The sequence below is a fragment of the Neocloeon triangulifer genome, unplaced genomic scaffold, assembly GCF_031216515.1.
Source record: "Neocloeon triangulifer isolate White Clay Creek 2 clone unplaced genomic scaffold, ASM3121651v1 ptg000020l, whole genome shotgun sequence".
Classification (NCBI taxonomy): domain Eukaryota; kingdom Metazoa; phylum Arthropoda; class Insecta; order Ephemeroptera; family Baetidae; genus Neocloeon; species Neocloeon triangulifer.
Window position 1 is genome coordinate 325,231 of NW_026775561.1, and position 22,517 is coordinate 347,747.

The 22,517-nt window shown below is 40.8% G+C and overlaps 1 protein-coding gene and 1 long non-coding RNA gene across 3 annotated transcripts; one reads left to right on the forward strand and one right to left on the reverse strand.

Annotated features, from left to right (window-relative positions):
• Window positions 1-189: 189 nt before the first annotated feature.
• LOC132204094 (cubilin-like) lies at window positions 190-21,102 on the forward strand. Of its 2 annotated transcripts, XM_059632353.1 has the most exons (66): window positions 190-335; window positions 412-544; window positions 596-757; window positions 816-866; window positions 922-1,062; window positions 2,253-2,356; window positions 2,413-2,563; window positions 2,667-2,811; window positions 3,238-3,338; window positions 3,392-3,518; window positions 3,570-3,755; window positions 3,801-3,944; window positions 3,998-4,179; window positions 4,469-4,637; window positions 4,690-4,871; window positions 4,923-5,094; window positions 5,151-5,341; window positions 5,398-5,554; window positions 5,614-5,795; window positions 5,854-6,025; window positions 6,076-6,289; window positions 6,340-6,470; window positions 6,524-6,710; window positions 6,764-6,924; window positions 6,981-7,168; window positions 7,217-7,376; window positions 7,431-7,615; window positions 7,669-7,840; window positions 7,896-8,077; window positions 8,128-8,296; window positions 8,349-8,536; window positions 8,594-8,749; window positions 8,805-8,931; window positions 8,980-9,237; window positions 9,291-9,398; window positions 9,518-9,745; window positions 9,794-9,969; window positions 10,022-10,223; window positions 10,274-10,471; window positions 10,524-10,679; window positions 11,250-11,440; window positions 11,556-11,693; window positions 11,746-11,963; window positions 12,024-12,199; window positions 12,448-12,834; window positions 12,981-13,162; window positions 13,218-13,383; window positions 13,438-13,641; window positions 13,703-13,947; window positions 14,000-14,225; window positions 14,287-14,471; window positions 14,531-14,671; window positions 14,834-14,999; window positions 15,056-15,262; window positions 15,319-15,442; window positions 15,491-15,720; window positions 16,319-16,548; window positions 16,946-17,108; window positions 17,157-17,371; window positions 17,443-17,517; window positions 17,736-17,883; window positions 17,947-18,146; window positions 18,205-18,370; window positions 19,115-19,255; window positions 19,306-19,412; window positions 19,469-21,102. In XM_059632353.1, the coding sequence occupies exons 1-66, from the start codon at window positions 259-261 to the stop codon at window positions 19,586-19,588; spliced, it is 11,226 nt and encodes a 3,741-aa protein (XP_059488336.1). In that variant the 5' UTR covers window positions 190-258; the 3' UTR covers window positions 19,589-21,102. The 2 variants fall into 2 exon arrangements, with proteins under 2 accessions (XP_059488336.1, XP_059488335.1); XM_059632352.1 differs by having other exon boundaries at window positions 6,981-7,376.
• LOC132204097 (uncharacterized) lies at window positions 20,173-22,074 on the reverse strand. The gene is made up of 3 exons (XR_009442510.1): window positions 21,986-22,074; window positions 21,619-21,918; window positions 20,173-20,247 (listed from the first exon to the last, which is right to left on the reverse strand). It is a non-coding gene; the product is annotated as an uncharacterized LOC132204097 (long non-coding RNA).
• Window positions 22,075-22,517: the final 443 nt, after the last annotated feature.

Below are 22,517 nucleotides of genomic sequence, written 5' to 3' on the forward strand. Positions count from 1 at the left end.
TCATGTAATTGTTTCAATTAACTAAAAAATGATAATAAAACTAAGCATTATAATCTGACAACTGGTGTGGGCGTTTTAAAAAGCTGCAAATTTCAGTAATTCGATGAGCGCGGCGCGAGGAAAGATAAGATTTTCCGCCCCTCGACGCCCTAGCACGGATTGTCCGCAGCCGTACCAGTCTGTGTTCGATTTTCGTCAAGTGCACATCAGGATTGTCCCGGTCGCGACAAAGGCAAATTTAATTAATTTCAGAGGGCAATGGCGGCCTCGAAGCTGCTTTTGCTCTTCCTGTGCTTTCTCAATTTCAAAATCGGAGACGCGCAGTACCAGAGGCAGTAAGTTTTATAATTAAAATTGCAATTGCATCGAATTAAGGGAAAATTGTATATAACATTTTATTTGAAAACGCAGGCCACGATTGCGAACGCAGAATGGAAACTTAATAATTCTGAGTGCGATCGACAAAAACATCACCCTGAAAACGTCTGGCTCGCAAAGTTACGTCAACATCAACGGCGAGAATTTGATTGGACTCGTTTCCGAGGTGAATTTAAAATTAAAGTCCGCAAGTAAAAATTGATTAAAAAAATTTCAGGCCAAATCGGCGGTGACGGCGCTCGGAAAACTACAAGAAAGCACCATCGACGAAATGCAAAAGTCGCTGACTTTCTTGTCCGAGGAGATTTTCAGGGACGGGGGAGTGTCGCAGAGAACCGGCCTGCTCGAAGGGCGAGTCGGAAACGTGACCAAAAATCTGGTCGGTTAATTTCCTTTTTTTTTTTTTTTTACTTTAATATAAAATAAATTTGCTTCAGACGCTTACGAAGCGGAGCGTGGCTGGAAAATTCCGCACTCTTACAACCAGGGTTCGATTTTTAATTTAATTCAATTTCAATTAAAAATTATAACTGATTTGAATAGTTGAAAAAACTGGAAAGGAATTTCGATTTGATGAGAAGGAATCTGCGAAGAGACGAGTGCAGAGAAAATCCTTGCAAGAACGACGGGACGTGCGAGGACGCATACAATGCTTTTTACTGTCGCTGCCCTCCTGGTTGGGAGGTTAGTAAAAATTTAGAAATAAATAAGTTAAAACCAAATTCACTATTTAATTTAATCAACTCTTAATGGAGTTTCTAGCTTTGAAGAATACTTCTTAGGAAAATTGCATTTCAAATTTTAATCTAAATTTTGCATAAATCATCAAGGAAAAAACGTTTTTATGTAATTAAATTTCCTTGAAATAGGTTTGTGATAATTTTAAAACTAATATTTTTATGCCTTGTATTTAAGCTATTCAAAAAATTGGCAAAACTTGATATCTTTAATAATAATGAGGGCGATCCAAAAGCCTAACCTGGCCCAGGCTAGCTTGACTTAGCCCCGGGCTAATTTAGCCCACCAGCAAAATTGAATGGTGGGTTAAATAAGACCGGGCCAGGTTAATTTAGACCGGGCCAAGTAAGCCTTTTGGATCGCCCTCATTAAAATTTGAATGAATGATATTATATTATAATATTAAAATTTTTAGTGTAATTTTCAATGCCAAGGGAATGAGATGTTTATTTTTTTTTTTAATTCAAATTATCTTTTGAAACCAAACAAAATTTTCCTTACAAGTAATGGTATTGAGATGAGACACCCCGATTTTGATGAAATTGGTGTACAACTTCTACTGCCCATTGGTACCCCAGAACGGCCATTAATTTTTGCCCAATTGTCCTTGTTCAATTTTTGCCATTTAAACTCCATGTAATTTGAATTACTTTGGAAAAATCGAAAGTATGCAAAATATATACACAGAGGACGCTTTTGTTGCCTACATTTTATCATTTTTGACATGCGTTTGAATGGAAACTACCAACCCCTGTGAAATTGGGCAACTTTTGATAGCCATTCCAGAACACCCAAGGGTAGTGCAAGTTGCATACCAACATTAATCAAAATCGGCGTGTAACATTACTTGTTAGACCCTTTTTTTCTTATGATATCAAAAAAAGATTCCAGAATATCCTGGTTTTCAATTCTTTTTTCGTGTTTTACATACTTTAAAGCGCAATATTAATGACAGGGGTGGATTTCCAGCAAAAATTCCAACTGTTTTTAATTATTTTTACAACAGGTTTAATTTTAAGCGCAGATTTTTTCTTCGCTTTGCTATAGTTTTCTCAACAGAAACTAGACAAACATAATTATTCGTCCTTGCCAATGAAAATTTGACTCATTTTAATAATAATAATAAAAAAAAATAGGGTCCGACTTGCGAGGTGAACATAAACGAGTGTGCGAGGTACGCAGGGACGGACCTGGGCTGCCAAAACGGAGCCACTTGTCGGGACAAGCCAGGGAGCTACGAGTGCGTCTCCAATTTCATATCAGCCTTAAATATTTCAAAACTTTATTAAAAATCAGGTGTTTATGCGGCGACGGGTTTTCCGGTCTGCACTGCACGCTACCGTCGCTGAGCAACTGTTCGAGCGCCTCGGCCGCCGAGCTGTGCGGCCACGGCACGTGCATCCCTCAAAGGGTGGCCGGACGCACCTTTTCCTGCCTCTGCGAGCAGGTGAATTATTTTCTTTAATTTCATAAAAAAAAATTTATCTTTTCGGATAAAGTTTTCTTTCAAAATTTCTATCCATTAATTGGCTCGATTTTTTCTCGCGCAGGGTTGGAGGAAAAACGAGGTGACGGGCGCGTGCACCGAGGACGTGGACGAATGCGCCGCCCTGCACAGACCGGCCTGCTCGGTCAGTCCGGCCGTGCCCTGCATCAACACGCCCGGCGCCTTCCTCTGCGGCGCCTGCCCCGCAGGTAAACTTACCAATCAATCATCAAAACTGCACAGGCTGCGTTCCTTTTAAAATTAATAACAAGAACAGAAATATTCAAACTTTTATAAGAGCGACTAAAAAAAATTTATTCATATGGGATTTTGTGGAATAATTTTTCCCTCAAAATAGATAAAAATTTCACCAACTCCAGTTCATATAACTCCAATAAAGATGGAAAAATAAAATAAAAAAGTTGGTCAGCATAAAAAATTTCATAAGCTTCAGAAGTTTCAATTTTAGTGTTTTGCAAGCTTATTTTTAAGGGAAATTTTGTCAAATTTAGAAATTTTTTAATTCTTTCTGTTAAATTGAATCCTTCATAAGTGAATAAAAATATCAAATGCTGAAAATACTTTCCGCTCGACTTACGTGACGCGCAGGTTGCATAAACATTTGAAAATTTCAGGCTACACCGGAAATGGCTTTTACTGCAGCGACATCGACGAGTGCCTGGAAAACAACGGCGGCTGCAGCGACAACCCCAAAGTCGCTTGTTACAACACGATGGTAAGCTTAATTTATTCAAAATTAAATAAAAAATTACGAAAAATGATTGGCAGGGCTCTCGGATGTGCGGCCCGTGTCCTCCGGGCTTCAAAGGCGACGGAACGACCTGCACCGCCAGCAGACCGTGCGAAACCAACAACGGGGGTTGCCACCCCATGGCCCGATGCTTCGACAACCCCAGTAAGGAAATTCGCAAAAATTTTGAGCTTTTAATTTGATTTTGAATCTCAGACGTGGGCGCCGCTTTCGTGCAGTGCGTGTGTCCCCCCGGCTACCAGGGCATCGGTTTCGGGCCGGAGGGGTGCGTCAGGGCCGCCCCCACCCTGAACGCGTGCACCCCCAACCCCTGCGCCCACGGAGACTGCGTCCTCTCCAATTCCACTCTTTTCAACTGCGTCTGTCATTCCGGCTACGCGGGCAAGTCAAAACTTAGAGAAACTTAAATTTAACTAAAAACGGCAGGTCTGTTTTGCGAAACTCCGATCATGGACGTTTGCCACCCAAATCCGTGTCAGAACGGCGGCGTTTGCGCGCCCCAAAACGGAACTTACGCTTGCAGGTGCGGCCAGAACTTCGCTGGGCCACAATGCCAATTCAGGGCAGCCAGTACGACACTGAAATCAGAAATATTTCCAATTTTTCATTGAATATTGTGAAAGGTTGTGGCGGGGAGATCAATCAGGACAGCGGCGTGATAACCTTTTCGACCAAGGACGAGCACTCGAACGCGGGCCTCAACTGTCTGTGGCACGTCACGGTCAACGAGAGCAAAATCGTCAGTGGCTCTTTCTCCGATTTCCAAATTTCCCTCAGCCCCAGCTGCACCGAGGACTGGGTCCAGGTAAATTAAAATATTTGTAAAAGTTATATTTAAGGAGAGGCTTTTGCAAAAAAGGTTCATTTTCCACTAAATTAGCATTTGTAGATGTCAGAAATTTTAATTGTTGCTTAGTGGAATTTTCTAAAATAATTTTTTACTCAAAATTGGCCATACCAAATTTGATAATAATTTCACCAAATCTCGTTCATATCACCTCAATTAAGATGGAAAACAAATCAGTCAACAAATAATTTACACAGGAGAAGTTTTAATTTCAGTTAAGCTTCTCATTAATTTGATTTTGAAATAGATTCACGACGGCCCGAGACCAACGTCGCCTTCGGTGGGAACCTTTTGCAAGGAAAAACCACCCCCGGCCACTATCAACACGACAGGCAATTCGCTCGTCTTGTGGTACCACTCGCCGCGCCACCCTCCCGAATCCAGTTTCACTTTTCGCTGGTCTTCCAAAAACCCAAGTAAGCAATTAAAAAAAATTTTAATTTTAATTAACTTTTTTGTCTGCTGAAGCGTGCGGAGGCATTTTCACCGGGCAGGCCCAGGGAATGATCAAGTCTCCTGGTTTCCCTGCGTCCTACCCCATCAACCGAGACTGCGTTTGGCACGTGAGGGTGCGACAGGGCAAGAGGGTGCGGCTGAACATTTTCACCCTTGTTCTGCAGCAAACATCCAACTGTGGAGACTACATCGAAGTATGCGAATTAATTTTTTGGAAATATAATTTTTATTTCATACGTTTTAAGATTCGCGACGGAAATTTGGCCACGAGCAGGTTGTTGCGCAAGATTTGCAACTCGTCGGACGCAACGCCGGTGACCTCGTCCGGTTCGCACATGTTCATCCGCTTCCGTTCAGACAATGACACGGCTCGAGGAGCCGGCGGAGTATTCGACATGACCTTTGCTGAAATGAACGGTTCGATTTATAATAAAATTTTCTCCGAGACGTGGGTTTTATAAATTTGTATTCAGGTCTGGAAGGTTGTGGCGGGATATACACGTCCGAAAGGGGTGAAATCACTTCGCCCAACTACCCGAGGTCGTACTCCGGCAACTTGTACTGCGAATATTTGATCCAGCTGCCCATCAACGAGCGCATCAAAGTTGTTTTCAGCGATTTCAAAATCGAATCGGCCGATGATTGCAAATACGACAGTCTCGAGGCATACATTAATTTTTTTATTTATTTTAAAACCAAAAGTTAATGAAATTTCGGCAGATAAGGGAAGGATCCAACGAGAACAGTCCATTGGTGAGCAAATCGTGCGGAGAAGTCCCTCCCGCCCCTTTCACATCGAACGGAAACGAGCTCCTGTTCATCTTCCAAACCGACGCGTCCACCACGGCCAGAGGTTTCAAAATCAAATACGAAACTGGTATAAATTTGATATATACTAAGGATAGAATTTAAAAAATTTTATATTTCAATCAACAGCCTGTGGCGGAGTTTTCACAGAGGCAAGCGGAATGTTCTCGTCTCCCAACTACCCACTTACCTACCCCAACTCGAGAACGTGCGTTTACAAGATCGCGCAACCCCTGCACAAGGCCATCATTCTCGAATTCCTCGACTTTGAACTCGAGCAACACGCCAACTGCGTCCACGACTACGTAGAGGTACATTTAAATATTCATTGAAGATTAACAAGAATTAAAAATAATTATTGATTCGTAGATCAGGGACGGCGCAGAAGAGACTTCGCAATTCATGGGAAGATTTTGCGGGGTAGTCAGCAAGAAGCCGCCAGTCACCCTTTCCACCCGAAATTACTTGTGGATCAAATTCAAAACCGACTTGAGCGCAACTTACAAAGGATTCGTCGCTAATTACTCGACTGTTGAAACGAGTACGTTTAATAATTTGTTATTTTTATGATATATATAAATTATTCTCAAGGCTGCGGGGGCATTTTGACCAACAAAACCGGAGACATTTCTTCAAAAACTCAGGGCGACGTGTGCACGTACGTGATCCACGTGCAGCGTGGTTTGGTGATTCGCCTGAACTGGAGAAAGGTTTGGAGCAGCATTTCCAATCCCGAATCTAATTGCGTCTCCAGCAACTACATCCAAGTCTTTGACAATTCCAGCTCAGGCCTTGAAATCGGAAGGTAAAATCTTAAATTTTAAGACTATTTTTACTATAAATGTTAAAATTCAGATACTGTGGAAACAAACTTCCTCCAATGTTGACCTCTCAAGGAAATATGATGACGATTGTGATTAATCAGACGGTTTCAGCGTCCAACACGGAATTCGATTTATCTTACAATACGATACAACAATCAGAACGTGAGACAATATTTTTCTTTTACCCACCCATTCTGAAGCATTTTTTTTCACAGTTTGTGGAGGAACTTTTTACACCGCTTCTGGAATGATTCAGTCGCCAAACTACCCCAGAAGCTATGCAATCGACTTAGATTGCATTTACCTAATCCAAGTCGAAAGTGGCCAGCAAATAAGTCTCAACTTCACAACTTTCGAACTGGAAAATTCATCAGACTGTAGTTTCGATTATGTTGAAATAAGGTTTAGAGAATTATCTTGAAATAATATATTGATGGCAAAGTAAAATTTTATAGAAACGGTCCGAGCGGAACTTCTCCTCTGATCGGAACTTATTGCGGCAGCACGAAGCCTCCAGTGATTCCGTCTCACACCAATTTCTTGTGGATTCGATTCCACACGGACAACTCGCTCACTGCCAAGGGATTCAGAGCGATTTGGGATGGCGCTTCTTCTGGTACATAATTTTTCCTTTTCGAAAGAGTTCCGAGCACTAATTTTCACCTCCCGCAGGTTGTGGCGGAATTCTGAGGTCACCCTCAGGCCACATCGAGTCTCCAAACTACCCCCAGCCCTATGGGGTGAACGCAGAATGCTTTTGGAAAATTTACACCAGCAAGGGGAACAGAATTACCCTCTCCGTTGTGGACATTGACATTGAGAAAGCTGACGACATAAATTCCTGCTACGACTACATTGAGGTTATTATTATTTCAACGAAAAATGCTAAAATTCCAAATTTTCTTCAGTTTAGAGACGGTGACTCAGTGAACGACCCAATGCTGGCCAAACTCTGCAATTCCAAGGTCTCAAACAGACAAATAACCTCCACTTCAAATATGCTTTGGGTCATGTTCAGGACTGACGCCTCCGAGGCTGGGCGAGGCTTCAGCTTAAGATACGACACAGGTGAAAACATGTTTATAATGTCAAGTGAAAAGATGCATGTAGGAAATTCCACAGAGTGCAACAACCTCCTGACGGGACACAGAGGAGTGATCGAGAGCCCCAATTTCCCAGGCGACTACCCGCACAACTCGAACTGCACGTGGGTCATTTCTGCTCCACCCGGAAATCAAGTCAACGTTTCCTTCTCGCACTTTGCTCTGGAAAAAATCGGGGCAGACTGTTCTGTTGACTATGTTCAAGTACGTTAATTACAAATGACTATTCAATTAATTTGTCTATCTTTTCAAATCAGCTGAGGAGTGGAACTGCCAACGATAACAATCAAACCGAAGTGATTGGAAAGTATTGCTCAAGTGAGGATCAACCAGGAGTAATAACGTCCAGATTCAACACCCTCTACGTGGATTTCGTCACAGACTTCAGCGTTGCCCTTTCTGGCTTTAGGCTGGAGTGGGTTGTGCATGGTAATTGAAAAAGCCAATTTCAAATTTATCTCATATTTGGAAACGCGTTCAAAAGGTTGCGGTGGCAGATTCGAAGCGCCGTACGGCACTCTGCAGTCTCCAAACTACCCAAACAACTATCCTAAAAACACTGAATGCCGGTGGGAAATTGCAGTGGATTGGGGAAAGAGCGTTGAACTTACGATTACGGACTTGCACATGGAATTGTCTGCAGACTGTGCGTTTGACTACGTTCAGGTACGAAAAACTTTTTCCAAATTTTAATTGATGAATCAACTTTAAATTAGGTTTTTGGGGGACCGGACGACAAGTCTCCGCTTTTGCTGCAAACGTGTTCAACGCACGAAACTGTTCAAAAGGTTGTGTCAGCGGGCAGGTACATGACAGTCTACTTCAAGAGCGACCATTCTCTCGGCAGAAGAGGTTTTTCTGCATATTTCAGACAACTCCAAACAGGTTTTTTCACCGGTTTTCAATAATTTCATTTTCAATCGAGATATGTTATAAGGCTGCGGAGGGCAGATCAACGGAAAGAAAGGTCGCTTCGTCAGCACCAGTTCCACAAGCCAATACTTCCCTCAAAATGCCGTTTGCAATTGGCTCGTCTCTGTGGACGCCAATTACAGAGTGAAGCTCAATTTCACTGAATTCCACGTGCCAATGGTGGGGAATTCGTGCGACAGGCAGTATGTTGCGGTGAGACCCAATATGGAAATCAGAAATATGAGTAATGTATATTTTGGTATGCAATAGGTGTGGGATGGCTATAACGACAGAGTGCCGCCCTTGGCAAAGCTCTGCGGGGACAAAAACATTTCTGCGATAATTTCAAAATCCAATTTTCTATTAGTCAGAATTGTCACTTCCAACGAAACAAAAGTGAGAGGATTCGAAGCCGAGTATCAAATTGTAAGTGAATGCAAATGCTTGATACATAAAATTTTTTTCACGCAAAATCTAACAGACTTGTGGGGCAACCATTGAAACTTCAGGGAGCGGTTTTTTGAAAAGCACCGAGATGCAGGACAGATCGGACGACGAAATGGAATTGACAAACAACTGCACTTGGACAATTATTTCAAAGATACCAAGTAAATAAAACAATTATTCCAAAAATTATGTTAATCACAAAATTCTAGCATCAAGAGTAACGCTATCCTTGACGCACCTGGACGTGGACGAATCGTACTCGTTCAACAACAACACGTGCCTCCTGCAGTTTTTGGAAGTGCGAGACGGAATCGGTTTGTCGGCGCCTTTGATTGGCAAATACTGCAGCAGAAAAATCCCCCCACACATAGTCAGCAATGGCCAAGCGCTGACCGTCAATTTGGTCACTTTGGGCGGGAAAATGATGCCGAAGCATTTTACTGCTTCTTATTCAGTCGAAGACACGGGTAAATTTCTACATTAATCAAAATTCAATTTAAGTTAAAAATAATTTCCTCAGCGTGCGGAGGGTCTTTGACCTCCGAGGAAGGCTCGTTTGCCACTGCAGGCTATCCAGGAAGCTACAAACTCAACACGGAATGCATTTGGATACTTGGTGCATCCCCAGGTAAGCGCACAAAAAACCCGTCATTTAATTTTTGGAAAAGAGCGGAAAAGAATTTTTTCAAATATTTTTTTCCTTAACAAATATGGATAAATAATTTTCTTTCTGCCTCATCTCTACAGGCAATTTTTTGAAACTGACATTTTCAATGTTCGACTTGGAATTGAGTGACGGCTGCAACAATGATTATCTGGAGATCAGACAGGGAACCACCGGAGCAGATCCTCTGATCGGCGTATACTGTGGCACGAACATTCCTAGCGACATCTTAATTAGCAGCAAACTGTGGATAAAATTCAAGAGCGACGACCAGACCGTCGGCGGGGGCTTCTTGGCCCACTATTCTCTTGGTAAGAGAAACATTTGAAATTTTTTCAATAAAAACAATGAAACCTCAGTGCACGGTGGCGAGTTGGTTGGAGCCAAAGGCGTAATTACGAATCCGATGTACCCAAAGCTTTTCACCACCTCTGGCGAATTTTGGTGGCGCGTCATCGCCAGCCCATCAAAGGTCATTCGATTGACGTTCAAGCAGATTTATCTGAACTCAATTGGTTGCCTCACCAGTTTCAGAGTATTTTTTTTTTATCTTTTTTACAAGCGGCGTTTATGTTGAATATCTTTAGATTTACGACGGCAGGGACGAAAAGGCGCCACAGCTGCTTGAAATCTGCGAAGAACAACCGAATCCAAGCCCAATCGTGTCCACGGGAAATGTCGTTTACATTAGTTTCAGGTCCACAACAATGTGGTTTGGCTCTTTGTTTATGATCGAGTGGGTGGCTGAGCCAAGAAGACCTCAGATCAATTCTCCAACCATCACCCCTGGTACGGAAATGATTCTTTTTTTTATGGAATAAATTTATGCTTATCTCCAGGTTGCGGCGGCGCCAACGGTTTGACAAACGGAAGCTTTGAATTCACCAGTCCAGGCTACCCAGGAGGATACGCAAGTAATCTGAGGTGCGAGTGGATATTCCAGACTGCGTCTGGATATCACGTGGCCCTCTATTTCAACGCTCTCAACGTTGAACAGTCGGCAGGATGTAACTACGACGCCGTCGATGTTTACTCGGGTATACAAATGAATTAAAAAAAGACAATTTAAAAAATGAAAAAGCTTTACAGGGTCAAAAATTTCGAATGACTGGACCCTCATTCAAAAATACTGTCGCCCCAATGCGACCCAACTAAATGGCGTGCACTCAACTGACACGATGAAGGTTGTCTTCAGGTCGGACGCAGGCAGAAACAAAACAGGGTTTTCTGCAACCGCAGTGTCAGGCAGGTTTTTTTAAATTATAATTATTTTGATTTGAATAATTAATATTTAATTAATTTTTTTTTTGTAAAATACAAACTATATTAACTTAATATATTATTTTAGATATGACTTAATTAGTCATTTGACTCATTAATAAAAAATATTTTATTTAAATAGTAACATTAGCATTTAATTTAATTTAAACACTATATCGCAATATATATTAAATATTAAATTCATAATTAAATATACAAATAATTCAAAAATTACCGCCAATTTTAAAAGATAAGTATTAATTAAAAAGTAAACCGCCTATTATTTTTTAATCTAGAAATTTAAAATCAATTAAATTGTAATTCAAATAATTAATTAAATTTTTATTATTAATTTAATTAATATTTCATAATAATCATATGAAATCTATTAAATTTTTTTTTAATTTATTTGATATTATTATTTGACATTATTTAATTTAAATATAAAATATAATGTTATATTTCTAAAATCAATTATACTTTCACATATAACAGAACTAAATTACTATAATAATTACGTTATTTGTTATAATTATTACTAATTTAACTTTTCAGTTTGCGGGGGGAATTTAGAAGGATCGAGTGGCACCCTGAAAATTTACAATTTGACTCAGACATTGCCGCAGGGATTAGTCACGACTTGCGAATGGAACATTACAGTCCGGGCTGGGAGGACGATTAAGGTTGACATTAGTCAAATCAACATAAGCAACAATAGGCCGGGATGTCCTGAGGAATATTTATTGGTATTATTTATTATTTCTTAAAATTCATTTATGTATAATCATTAATCCAAGAAAGGAAAACACTCCCTTGACATTCTAATGACATTTGAATTTGAATGTATAATCTTTGTTTTAGTTTCGAAATGTGGTGACCAACAACTCGGACTCGAGTTACCAAAACATATTCTGTGGAAATCTGCCTCCGACCGGCACGATTGAGACGATCGGAAATGTGCTCTTTGTGCGGTTCAAAGTCAGGAAAGACAACGTGGAGGTTTGAAATGAGTTCCGATTGTTTTGAATGAGTAGAGATTTTGATATTGCAGAATGGGTTCACTCTGACGTGGCAAGAAAGTTCCTCCAACTGCGGAGGTCGTTACACTTTTACGGAGGAGAGTGGAATAAAATCTGTGACCATCAAGACGCCCAACCACCCGAATCCGCCGCCCACGAACACCGAGTGCGAGTGGGTTTTCCTGGCTCCGTCAGGGCGCAGCCTCAGGGTCGACTTCAACGAACCCATCAGCATGGTCTACTCAAGAGGGTATGGCTATGATATTTTTTTTTCTGAATCAAATTATTATATTTTCAATTGATCAAGCAGGTGCGCAGCTTCGTACGTTCAGTTTTTTGACGGCGGCTCGGCCATCGCGGCGAGTTTGGGCAAATTTTGCAATAACAAGCCCAACTCGATTTTGACTTCAGACAACGCACTTTTCGTGCGCTTTGTCACCACGGCCGCTGAACCGAAGAACGGATTTATAGCGGACATCAGACTTGGTAGGTGAAATTTCAAATTTTTTCCAATTTGAACAAATTTAATAATAATGGAATATTTCACAAAATTATACAAGTCCTAATAAATATTGTAGTGATTTAATTGACTGATCGATAAATTTTACTTGATGCAAAATAATAAAAAAATCTCATTTGCTTAAAAATTTAAAACTATTTTTTGTGCCGCTTTCAATATTTGAATAAAATTTCTGCTATTAAAATTATCATTTTTCAATTGTTTTGCCGAGCAGACGAATGCGGCGGAACTTTCACAAACGATTTCAACACGATCGAGGTGCCTGAGAAAAACGACAACATGCCGAAAGTGTGCGTGTGGAGAATTGTGGCATCGGAAGGGAATTTGATCAGCTACTCTTTCGACTCGTTCAACATGGAATCGAGCGGAGAAAACTGTTCGTCCGACTACGTCGAGGTCAGGGAGGCCCTGATGACCGGCACCAACAACAACTCCTTGGTGGCGCAGTCGCTGAATCACCCGAGATACTGCGGCTCGTCAATGAACAGAACCTGGGTCAGCACTGGCACGGAAGAGTTGATTCTCATTCTGAACTCGACCAGGGGCATCGGCAGGGCGGCCAAAAGATACTTCAAATTCACCTACAAAGCCATGCACCAGGGTAATTAAAATTTCACTCATTGTCAAATAAAATGTAAAAATGATTTTTTGAGTTGTTAGGCAGCCCGCTTGACAACTATGCGCCGCGGAAAGCCTAACTTCAATTTCTGCAGGCGTTTTTCTTATTCTTGTTTATTTTTTCCTCAGATTGCGGAGGGGTTATTAATGCTCCCGAGGGCGAGATCGTCAGTCCAGGGTACCCAGGGTCGCAATCGAAACGCCAGATTTGCAACTGGGTCGTCACCGTGCCCGAGGGGCGGAGAATTAAAATCGAGTTCATAGATTTTGACCTCGCAGGATCCAAAAGCGGCTGCCAACAATGGCTCGGAGTGATTTTTTACAATAAATATTAATTACGTTTTTGCTAGTCTCGAAAATTTTTAGATTTACAACGGCCACCTGAGCATTTTGCCGATCGGTTTGTACTGCGGCGGGGAAAACCTGGCGGAAGTTTCGTCCTCGAGCAACAAAGTGCTGGTTCAGTCGCTGACTTGGCACACTTCCAACCACAGAGGATTCAAACTCAAGTTCTCCTCAGACCTGCCGACAGGTTACTAATTTTTGCAATCAACACGTTGTTATAATTTTGTTTGAATAATTTCAGTTTGCGAAGGCAACATTGTGCAAAATTTCGGCTCGCTGAGCTTCCCAAAAGTGAACATGTCGTCCATATTCTGTGTGTGGAACCGACGAATGCCCCCCGACTCCCCCAAAGGCACCTTCGCCATGACCATCCACAACACCACCATGAACAGCACCCAGGAATCGTCCTGCTTCCGATCGTCCCGCGCCTTGATCATTGGAACAGGTGCGCGCGCAATTTCAATCAAATGTTTAAAAAGAGAATTTTCAAAATTTGAAACTTGCAGAAAGCTTGCCGATTGCCCAAATTTGCGACACGATCACGGCGCCCAAGATCGTGACCAACCCGTACCCGTCGACCCAAATCACGGCGAGGCAGAACGACGCCAACAACAAGGTGGACTTCAACCTGTGGTACCAGTTTTACGAGTGCGGCGGTTTGCTCAGGGGCCCCATGGAGAACATTTCCTCCCCCGCCAACATGGGCATGGAGTGCGGCTGGAGCCTCAACTATCAATACGGACAGATCAACGTAACGATTTTCTCAAATTATTATCAAGAAGTCTTGATTTTGAAAATTTCAGCTGACCTTCGCCGTGTTCAATTTCACGTCCGACTGCTCCGAGCAGAGCCTCAGCATTTACAACGGGCTGACCTCGAACCGCCCTTTGATTGGCCGCTTCTGCAGAGAAAACCTTCCACCCGCCAGCATTTTGGCGCAATCCAACGCGCTCTACGTCGAGTACCACGGCTCAAAGAACGTCAACAACGCCAGCCACTTCCTCCTCAGCACAATGCTCGTCCAAAGAGGCAAATCGAAATTATTATTTAAAAAAAAGACTTTATAATTTATAATTAATGCAATATGCAGGCTGCGGAGGGATTTTCCATATTCACACAGGCCTGATCGCGTCGCCCAGTTATCCAAAGTTGTACCCAAACAACTCTGAATGCAACTGGGAGATCGTGGTTGACGAGGGATACCAGGTGGGGTTGAGGTTCATCAACAGGTTTTACATCGAGTCCAGTTCAGGATGCACCAAGGACTTCTTGGAGGCATGAATTTTTTTTTTAAAATAAGTTTTTTAGCTTATAATAGATAATTGTTGCTGAAGGTGTTTGATTTTGTCAACAATGGTTGGAAATCTCTGGGCAGAGCGTGCGGTCGAGAAATCCCCAAACCCTTCAACTCGACCACAAACAGGATGAAAGTTTTGTTCCGCAGTGACAACGCGACCAGAGGCGACGGTTTCGTGGTTTGTTCCTTTTCACAAATGACCCATTTTGAAAAAAAATTGACATTTGACCTTGCAGATCTCATCATAATTTAATTTTCATTGCTGGTACAAATGAATATTGACAAATTTGATCCGAAACAAATTATTTGCTGTGTTTAAATAAAATTTGTACAAATTCAGGCGATTTGGAGTGTGAACTGCGGCGGCGTATTCACGGCCAGAGAGGGGTACATCTCGTCCCCGAGCTACCCTGGCAATTACGGAAAAATGCTCAACTGCAAATACACGATTTCCGCGCCCAGGAAGGCCATCAAGTTTGACTTTGTCGACTTCAGCCTCGAACAGGGTAACAAAAAAAGTTGGCAAAAATTAAGATATTTTGTGAAAACAAAAATTCACTAGGATTCCAAGACTGCCGGTACGACAACGTCAGCATCGCCAAGTTTTCGCCCTCGAAAGGTCGCAGCAGAATCACGACTTTTTCGACGCAAGCGTACTGCGGCCAGGACGCGCCTCCGGACGGCGTGTCCACCAACATCCTCACAATCAGGTTCCAGACCGACAAGTGGATTGAAAAGAGAGGCTTCCGCATGCACTACGTCTTGGAGGGTTTGCAAATAATTCTTCTCTTCTAAAAACAGAATCTAATTTGAATAATCGCAAAGATTGCGGCGGCGACATCAACGAAACGACAGTTTTGACTCCGAACCTCTTTTCGGTTCAGTTCGTCAACGTCATCAGCTGCACTTGGCGCATTTTCGCGCCGGACAAGCAGAACGTGCTTCTGAAGTGAGTGCACAAGTTTTTGTCGAAGGAAATTTCTAAACTTAGTCGCAGGTTCGAGGAAATCAACCTGAGGAGAAGCAACAAGTGCGTCCTGAGTTCGATTCAGCTGTTCAACGGCACCGCGACCGACCCGAAGGCGAAGATTGCAACCTTCTGCGGAAACGTGAGCGACGACCAGAGGGTGTTTGTTTCCCAGGGCAACGTCCTCACCCTCAACTACATCGCCTTCCGCACCTACATGAGGACGAACCCGTTCTCCGTCGCCGTTTCATTCACATATGGTGAGAATAAATTTAGAATAAAATGCATCAACTTTTATTTAACAATAGAATATTATTTAAAAATTCCTGTTTGCATAATTTTTGTAAATTCATTTATTATTTAAACTTTTTGTATTCTTGAAAAAAATTTATTAAAATTAAGAAATTTTGAATAATCAGAACTTATAATAAGTTGGAAAAATGAATATATATTTAAGTTAATTAAATTAGTGTTACCAAAGTGGGATTGAGGTTATGATTAATTAAAAAGAACATAGCTATTTATAAATTAAATATGTAAAAATAATAATGTATTTCCTATAAAATATTGGAAAAAATTAATTTCATTTGAAAAATACAAACACCATCAATTGTGCTCAAAGTTTGCAAGATTTTGTCTAATCTGAAATAATCTCAAAAGGTTAAATAAAAAAATCAACATTTGGTTAGACTTTTTCAAGAAATAGATTCGTGATTTATCTCCTTTAATCCAGAAAAAAAATTTGCATTCTTTTGTGATAAAACTTCTAAAGATCCTAAGAATTTTGAGAAATCTCTTTTCAAATTTCTCCTCTTTTTAAAATTTTGACTATTTTTCTTTGTAATTTTCAATTTTAAGGTGAAAGTGTTGGCTGCGGAGGTCAAATCACGTTGGACCGGAGCACGCAAAGGACGATCGGATCATACTCGAGCCGAGGAGTCGGAGGCGCGTACGAAAACATGCTCGACTGCCGATGGTTCGTCAAAAGCGACGCGGGTCAGATCATCAAAATGACCTTCAACAGCTTCGCCGTCAAAGACTGCAACCGCAGCCTGACCAACGCGAGCTGCGACTGCGACTTCCTCGAGGTATGATTTTTCCACACGAAACAAATAAACCATTTTTATTTTTACAGATTTACCAAATTTGAACTAATTGTAAATCCACTTCTGCAATTAAATTAAATTGAATCAAATAACAAATAAAATTGAGAAACAACTAAACCAAATTTAAGTAAAACTTGAGAATGAAAAGAACCAAAAAATTGAAATAATCAAAATTCAAAGAGATTTTTCAAAATTAATTTTCGCAGAGCTTATTAAAAAGTATTGGAAAATGATAAACAAATGTGAAACAAAGATAAAATTAATAAATTTAATCAAAAAATGATTACTTTTTTTCCAATTGGTCGAATGGAAATAAAAAAAAAAAATGATGAAGATTTAACAAAGATTGCTTTGTTAAATGGAAAAAGTTGGCTTTCAGGTGCGCGACGGCATCAATCAATTTTCGCCTTTGCTCGGACGCTTCTGCGGCAACAAACGTCCGAGCGCGATCACTTCGTCCGGCAACCGCTTGTACGTGCGCTTCGTGAGCGACGACTTTGAGAGCGACTCCGGTTTCCAGGCCGTCGTCGCCAAAGAACAATGTAAATTTTGATTTTGGCCGATTTTTTAAAATAAATTTGTTTATAAAGCGATTTGCGGGCCGCCGATGCTGACGGTGGACGACACGGTGCGCGAACTGACGTTGCCAGGGTACGACTCGCGAGCCACCTACCCTGGCAATGTGCGGTGCAGGTGGAAGATCCGCGGCAACGAGACGAGGCGAATCGACATCCACCTGATGGAACTCGACTTGGAAACTTCCACCGGCTGCCAAAACGACAGACTCGTCATCACAGAAAACGCTGTAAATTCCATTAAATTTAATTACAATTTTTTTTAAAAAAAAATTGTATAAAAAAATTGTATTGAATTTAGGAGCCGAGTGAGTTCGACGAAGTGGTTTACACGGGACTGGAAGCGGCTCAGTCCGGCAGAATTGCCCATTACATGGTAGAGGCTTGAAATTATTTTCTTGGAATCAAGAGTAGAATAAATAATAATAATAATAAAAATTATGTATATATTCAATATTCTGATAATTTTAAATGTTAGGTGGAATTTTGAGTTTGAGAATAATTTATTTTATGATTTTTTGAAATAATTTTTCCCGCTTCTTTTAGCAGGATTAAAATTTGTATTACTTTTTTCTTGGATCGTTTTTTTAACAGCCCCGAGCAGATGCAAATCACGAGTCAATTTACTGCGGAAAGGGTTATTATTTGGACTGGTACTCGAGGACCAAAGCAGTGGACGTGATTTTCTCGACCAACAACGCCGTGGCCGGCAAAGGCTTCAAACTGCAGTACCAATACGCCCGTAACATGAATTTTGATTTTTAAATCTCCTCTTTCTGTTTAAAACAAAAAAATTCGATTTTAGGCTGCAGCCGGAATTTCACAAAGGACTTTGGCCGAATCCACTACCAGGGCCGGACCGACGACAAATTCAAAGGCGAGTGTTCGATTCTGATCACGACCGAGCCCAACAGGACCATCGCGCTCTACTTCTCCGAACTCTACTCGTACCGCAAGAATTTCCTCTCGAACGCCACTTCCTGCAACGGATCCTCAACCTACAGGGTAATTTTATATTCCTAGCCTGAGCATTTTCTTTTTTTTTACTAAACGGGGTGTCCAGGTTTACGACGGCGTGTCCAAGTCTGGCGACGTTTTGGCCGAGTACTGCGGCGTCACCGTTCCCAACCCCGTCTTCTCCTCAGGGCCCGCTTTGCTCATCGCCGCCAATCAAAACTCGTTCTGGGCCGAGGAGGGTTTCGACGCCACCTACACCACTTCCGACAAGGGTTTGCAATTCCAATTTGTTTTTTTAGCATTTATTTTACTATCCATCTAAATTTGAACTCCTGAAAATTTCGTGGCTTTCATGACTTGAGGGCAAACTCAAAATTTTTCAAAATTGCAGGTTTTACGGGACATTTTGCAATAAAAAATTCATTATCTCGACTGCCAGTGGTCGCATAATGAAAATTCGGACAAGGTTGAATTTGTCTCGCCAGTATCGCCAAAAATAAATTAATTTGAAGGTCAAAGGTCATTTATATAAAAATTTCAAACTCAAATTTAAGGATGTGCCTCTTGCTAAATGTCAAATTTGACATCGCCATTCAATTTCTCGTAAAATTTTACGTAATTTATGTCAAATTGCGATGTACTTTTTATTTTTAATTAAATTTAAAATAAAATTAAGAGATTAAAAACCGTGATTTTTGTGCAATTCTTTGTGTTGATTTTAGACACATATTGGTAATGCCAAAAAGTGACCGTCTTGACTAGATAAATCGAATGATGTGCATATCTATGACCTTTGGTGTCCTTGGGTCAAAGGTCACCACGTGACCCATGACCTTGAGTGACCAACCTATGTGTGTGCTACGTAGTTGGAAAGATCTCGTTGAGAGGATAATTAATGTCACAAAGTTGTTGTCTCTAGATCTACTAGAACCGTAAATTTTTTTTACTGTGCAGATATTTCATTTTCAGTGAATGTTAAAGCAACTCTAAATTGAGCCGAGTTTGTTAATTTTCAGGTCGCGGTTGCGGCGGAATCGTGCGGAACGTGGCCGGCAGCGTGACCAGCCCACTCTACCCTGGCAAAATCGTGGCGTACGCCGAGTGCGTTTGGGAAATCACGGTGCCCGAGGGTTCCTACGTCGCCATTTTTTTCACAGGCAAGATTAATTAATTGAAAATTAATTAAAAATTCGTTTTGCTCCTTCAGCCTTCAATCTCGGCCCGAAGGAAATCTGCAACTCGGACTATTTGAAGATTTTCGAGATGAGCAGTTCGGACGGACAGGATGTGTTCCGGACGCAGTTGTGCGGAAATGTACAATATCGATCTCGTGTTCGGATAATAATTAATAGAATTCTTCCTACTTGCAGGACATGCCGGCGCCGTTCTCGGCCAATTCCAACTCGGTCCGCCTCAAGTACACGTCCAGCATCCACAACGCAGGCACTGGTTGGAAGCTCAACTTCGCTGCCAAAAAAATTGGAGGCTAATTAATTATATGTCAATAACTTCTTCCATATACACAAAAAGTTAGAAAGAAAATGACAAAGGAATACGATAAAAATTAGAGAGCAAGCAAGACATTTTCTCGACAATTTCATATTGCATTATCCAATGCTTTTTCGCAAACAATAAAATGAAAGCCAAGCTTATTTGAAACAAAAAAACAAATTTTCACAATTCCAATATTCAAGTGCAAAATAGAAGGTGTCATCATAACTATTGCTGTTTCCCAATAGTTCTTGCCACAATACTGATGAACAAATTATTTTGAAAGGGTTTAAAGAAGGTTTCATGCCAGCATAATAATTACATGATTAATCGTCTTCAAAACGCATCAAAAGTTTTAGACTAAAAACCAACGGTTCTTGGTAGTGGTGAGAAGCCAAGAAATGTGCTTCAATTACATTTTCAGCAATTTAGAACGAGTTTAATTTTCATTATCCATGATATTTAGTTACATAAGCGAGTTGCAATCTAGATTCTTTCATTTCTCACTTAAATAGAAGCCAAAGCATGGCCGGTTCATAAAAATATAGGCATTTTGGTGGTGCTTTTTTTTTTGTTAAATTAAAACTTACCAAAACATATATTGACTGGTGTATTAGTCACGGCGGCAATCGGGGCTGATTGATTGTAACTCGGCCTCCTGGAACAAAACTTGTGAGCCACCCCAAACCAAAAAGAAAATGATTTTATGTTGGTTTCAGAACAACTTTACTTTCAAAGGAAATAAAACAAGGCAATAGGAAATTCTAATGAACTTTAAGCATTTAATTTAATTTAACAAACTACCATTCCTCTTGTTTGCTCTCTGTCTGCATTACATGTTAAGCGCCTTGGTGAGAAGAAGCTAAATTATTTCTTAATAATGTATATTCTCCAAACAAATGCATACTATAATTTGAAATCAGAACGTCCATATCCAAATGGAAGAATTACAATTTTTAAATAATTACCCATTCGCAATTAAAATTAAGTTTTGTTATTGTGATTAATTAAATTAATTTGCACAACACTGACAACTTCAATTTTTCGATAATTTTCAAGTGACTCAATTGCAAATTTTTAATCAAACATTTTCCATCTTCAAGTTGACGCGTTTTGTTTCATGAAAAAGTAATTTGTTAATGCAAAAATTCCGTAGTTGAATAAAATTTCTCGTGAAAATTGAGATGAAATTTAGCATTTTTTTACTTCCCGATAATTTGCATGAGATCCTCCGGTTGAAGAGATAAATTCTTCCAGCCCTTGACCTGTTCAAAATTGTTGGCCGTGTCGCCGAAAGCCGTGACCCTGAGGGTTGTGGCCACTTTGTCCTTGGGAGAGTGGAGAGTGCAGGCAAATCTCAATTTTGCTGCCAAAAGATTGCAGGCGACATATGCCTTTTATTTAAAAAGCAAGTTGAGATAGATTTCTTTATGCAAGGTTTTAATGTTCACAAAATTATATAAATGTATCTTTTAAAAAAAGACTTTAGAATTTTGTAAAATAAATAATACGATTGTATTTAGACAGAAAGAAGGTTGCTTGTTTAAGAATTCATTCCCCATTATATGTTGGGAGCAAAGGCCACGCATCAGCTCTATTATGTTGGCCAAAAAAAAAGATGTCTTCCGCCCGAGCTATAAGGCCCCATGGCTCTGGCGGCAGCCGTGTAGCAACATAATTTTGGGATGCGCAGCCTTTGGTTGGGAGGAGGGTTTAATGATTTCATTAAGTTTTTCGGCCAGGATAATTTATCTCTTTAGATGCGCACTAAATGTTTCTTAGATTGAATACGGAGTGTGCTTGGAAGCAAAAATTAAGAAAAAGAGGCTATAATTCCATTTGTTACAATTAAGAACCTCGCAGTGCCAGCGATAAGTTTTAATTTAATTTAACTACTTTAATATTAATTCCAAAGTGTGGATCTAGAAATTTATTTTCTTTCTTGAAGGCCAATTAAAGAACGGTTCAATTAATTAATCTCAGCGCTTTAGTGCTCTGGACTTTAATACCAGGAAAATTGGAGACGTACCTTTTCATAATGACTGGCGTGATCGTCAAGGCAGCAATCAATCAGTAAAGCGTCGGTCGAAGCAGATTGCTTTGCAACTCGGCCTCCTACAAGACCTGAGCCCAGGGTACGGTCCACAAGGACGCACTGAAGCAGGGTACTTCAGCACGCCCCCTGGCAGGGCAACACGAAGGTGGAACTTCAGGCGCAGGTGGAGGACAAAGAACAATTCAACATGAAAGCCTTAAATCCTGGGGCCAGAGAGGAAGAGTCCTTTGAGCAGCTCCAGGGCATGCAAGACCTTCCGTCAAAAGAAACAACCTTGAAAAGAGAAAATCAAAAATAATAAATTTTGATGTTTCATAAAAATTTCTTTTAAGTTTTATACCTTTTTTTTAATGCAACTGGTGCGAATCGGGATGAGAATCAGGGAAGAACCCTTTGCAACCAGGTCCGGCCGAGCAGTCTGTCCTGGAAACAGAAAAAGGGCCGAACACGAAATGCTCTTTCTCTGAGATCAAATGGGGGGAGGGGGGTTGGGGGCCGAGTCGTGTCCCGAGCAGCAGCGACCGTTGGCGGTTGGACGGTGCCTCTCGAGATACCCTGAGCAAAGGTTCGATGCACCTCCCTGGCAGGGCAGGACACCAGGAAAGTGCATTTTTTACAGTAAATTGAGGCAGGGTTGGAGATTGATGCATTTACCTGAAAACAAATTCCAAGGAGGAAAAATCAGGTCCTGCCAGAAACTGCAATCACAAAAAATGAAGGACATAACAAGTTCTGAGGGCAAAAAGAAGCACTCACCTTCGGTCGAGGGAAAAATTATAATTTTAAACAGAAAATTTAATTTATTTCAAATTAAAAATGAATTTATATTCTTAAGTGTTAAGTTTAAATTAACAAACTGCATGTTGGAGAAA

Excerpts from the sequence above, each read along its gene's own strand:
- LOC132204094 (XM_059632352.1), top strand. The coding sequence starts at position 259 with ATGGCGGCCTCGAAGCTGCTTTTGCTCTTCCTGTGCTTTCTCAATTTC. Across the intron at positions 5,342-5,397 it reads GCAAATACGACAGTCTCGAG|ATAAGGGAAGGATCCAACGA; the intron begins GCATACATTAAT and ends AAATTTCGGCAG. Across the intron at positions 5,796-5,853 it reads GCGTCCACGACTACGTAGAG|ATCAGGGACGGCGCAGAAGA; the intron begins GTACATTTAAAT and ends ATTGATTCGTAG.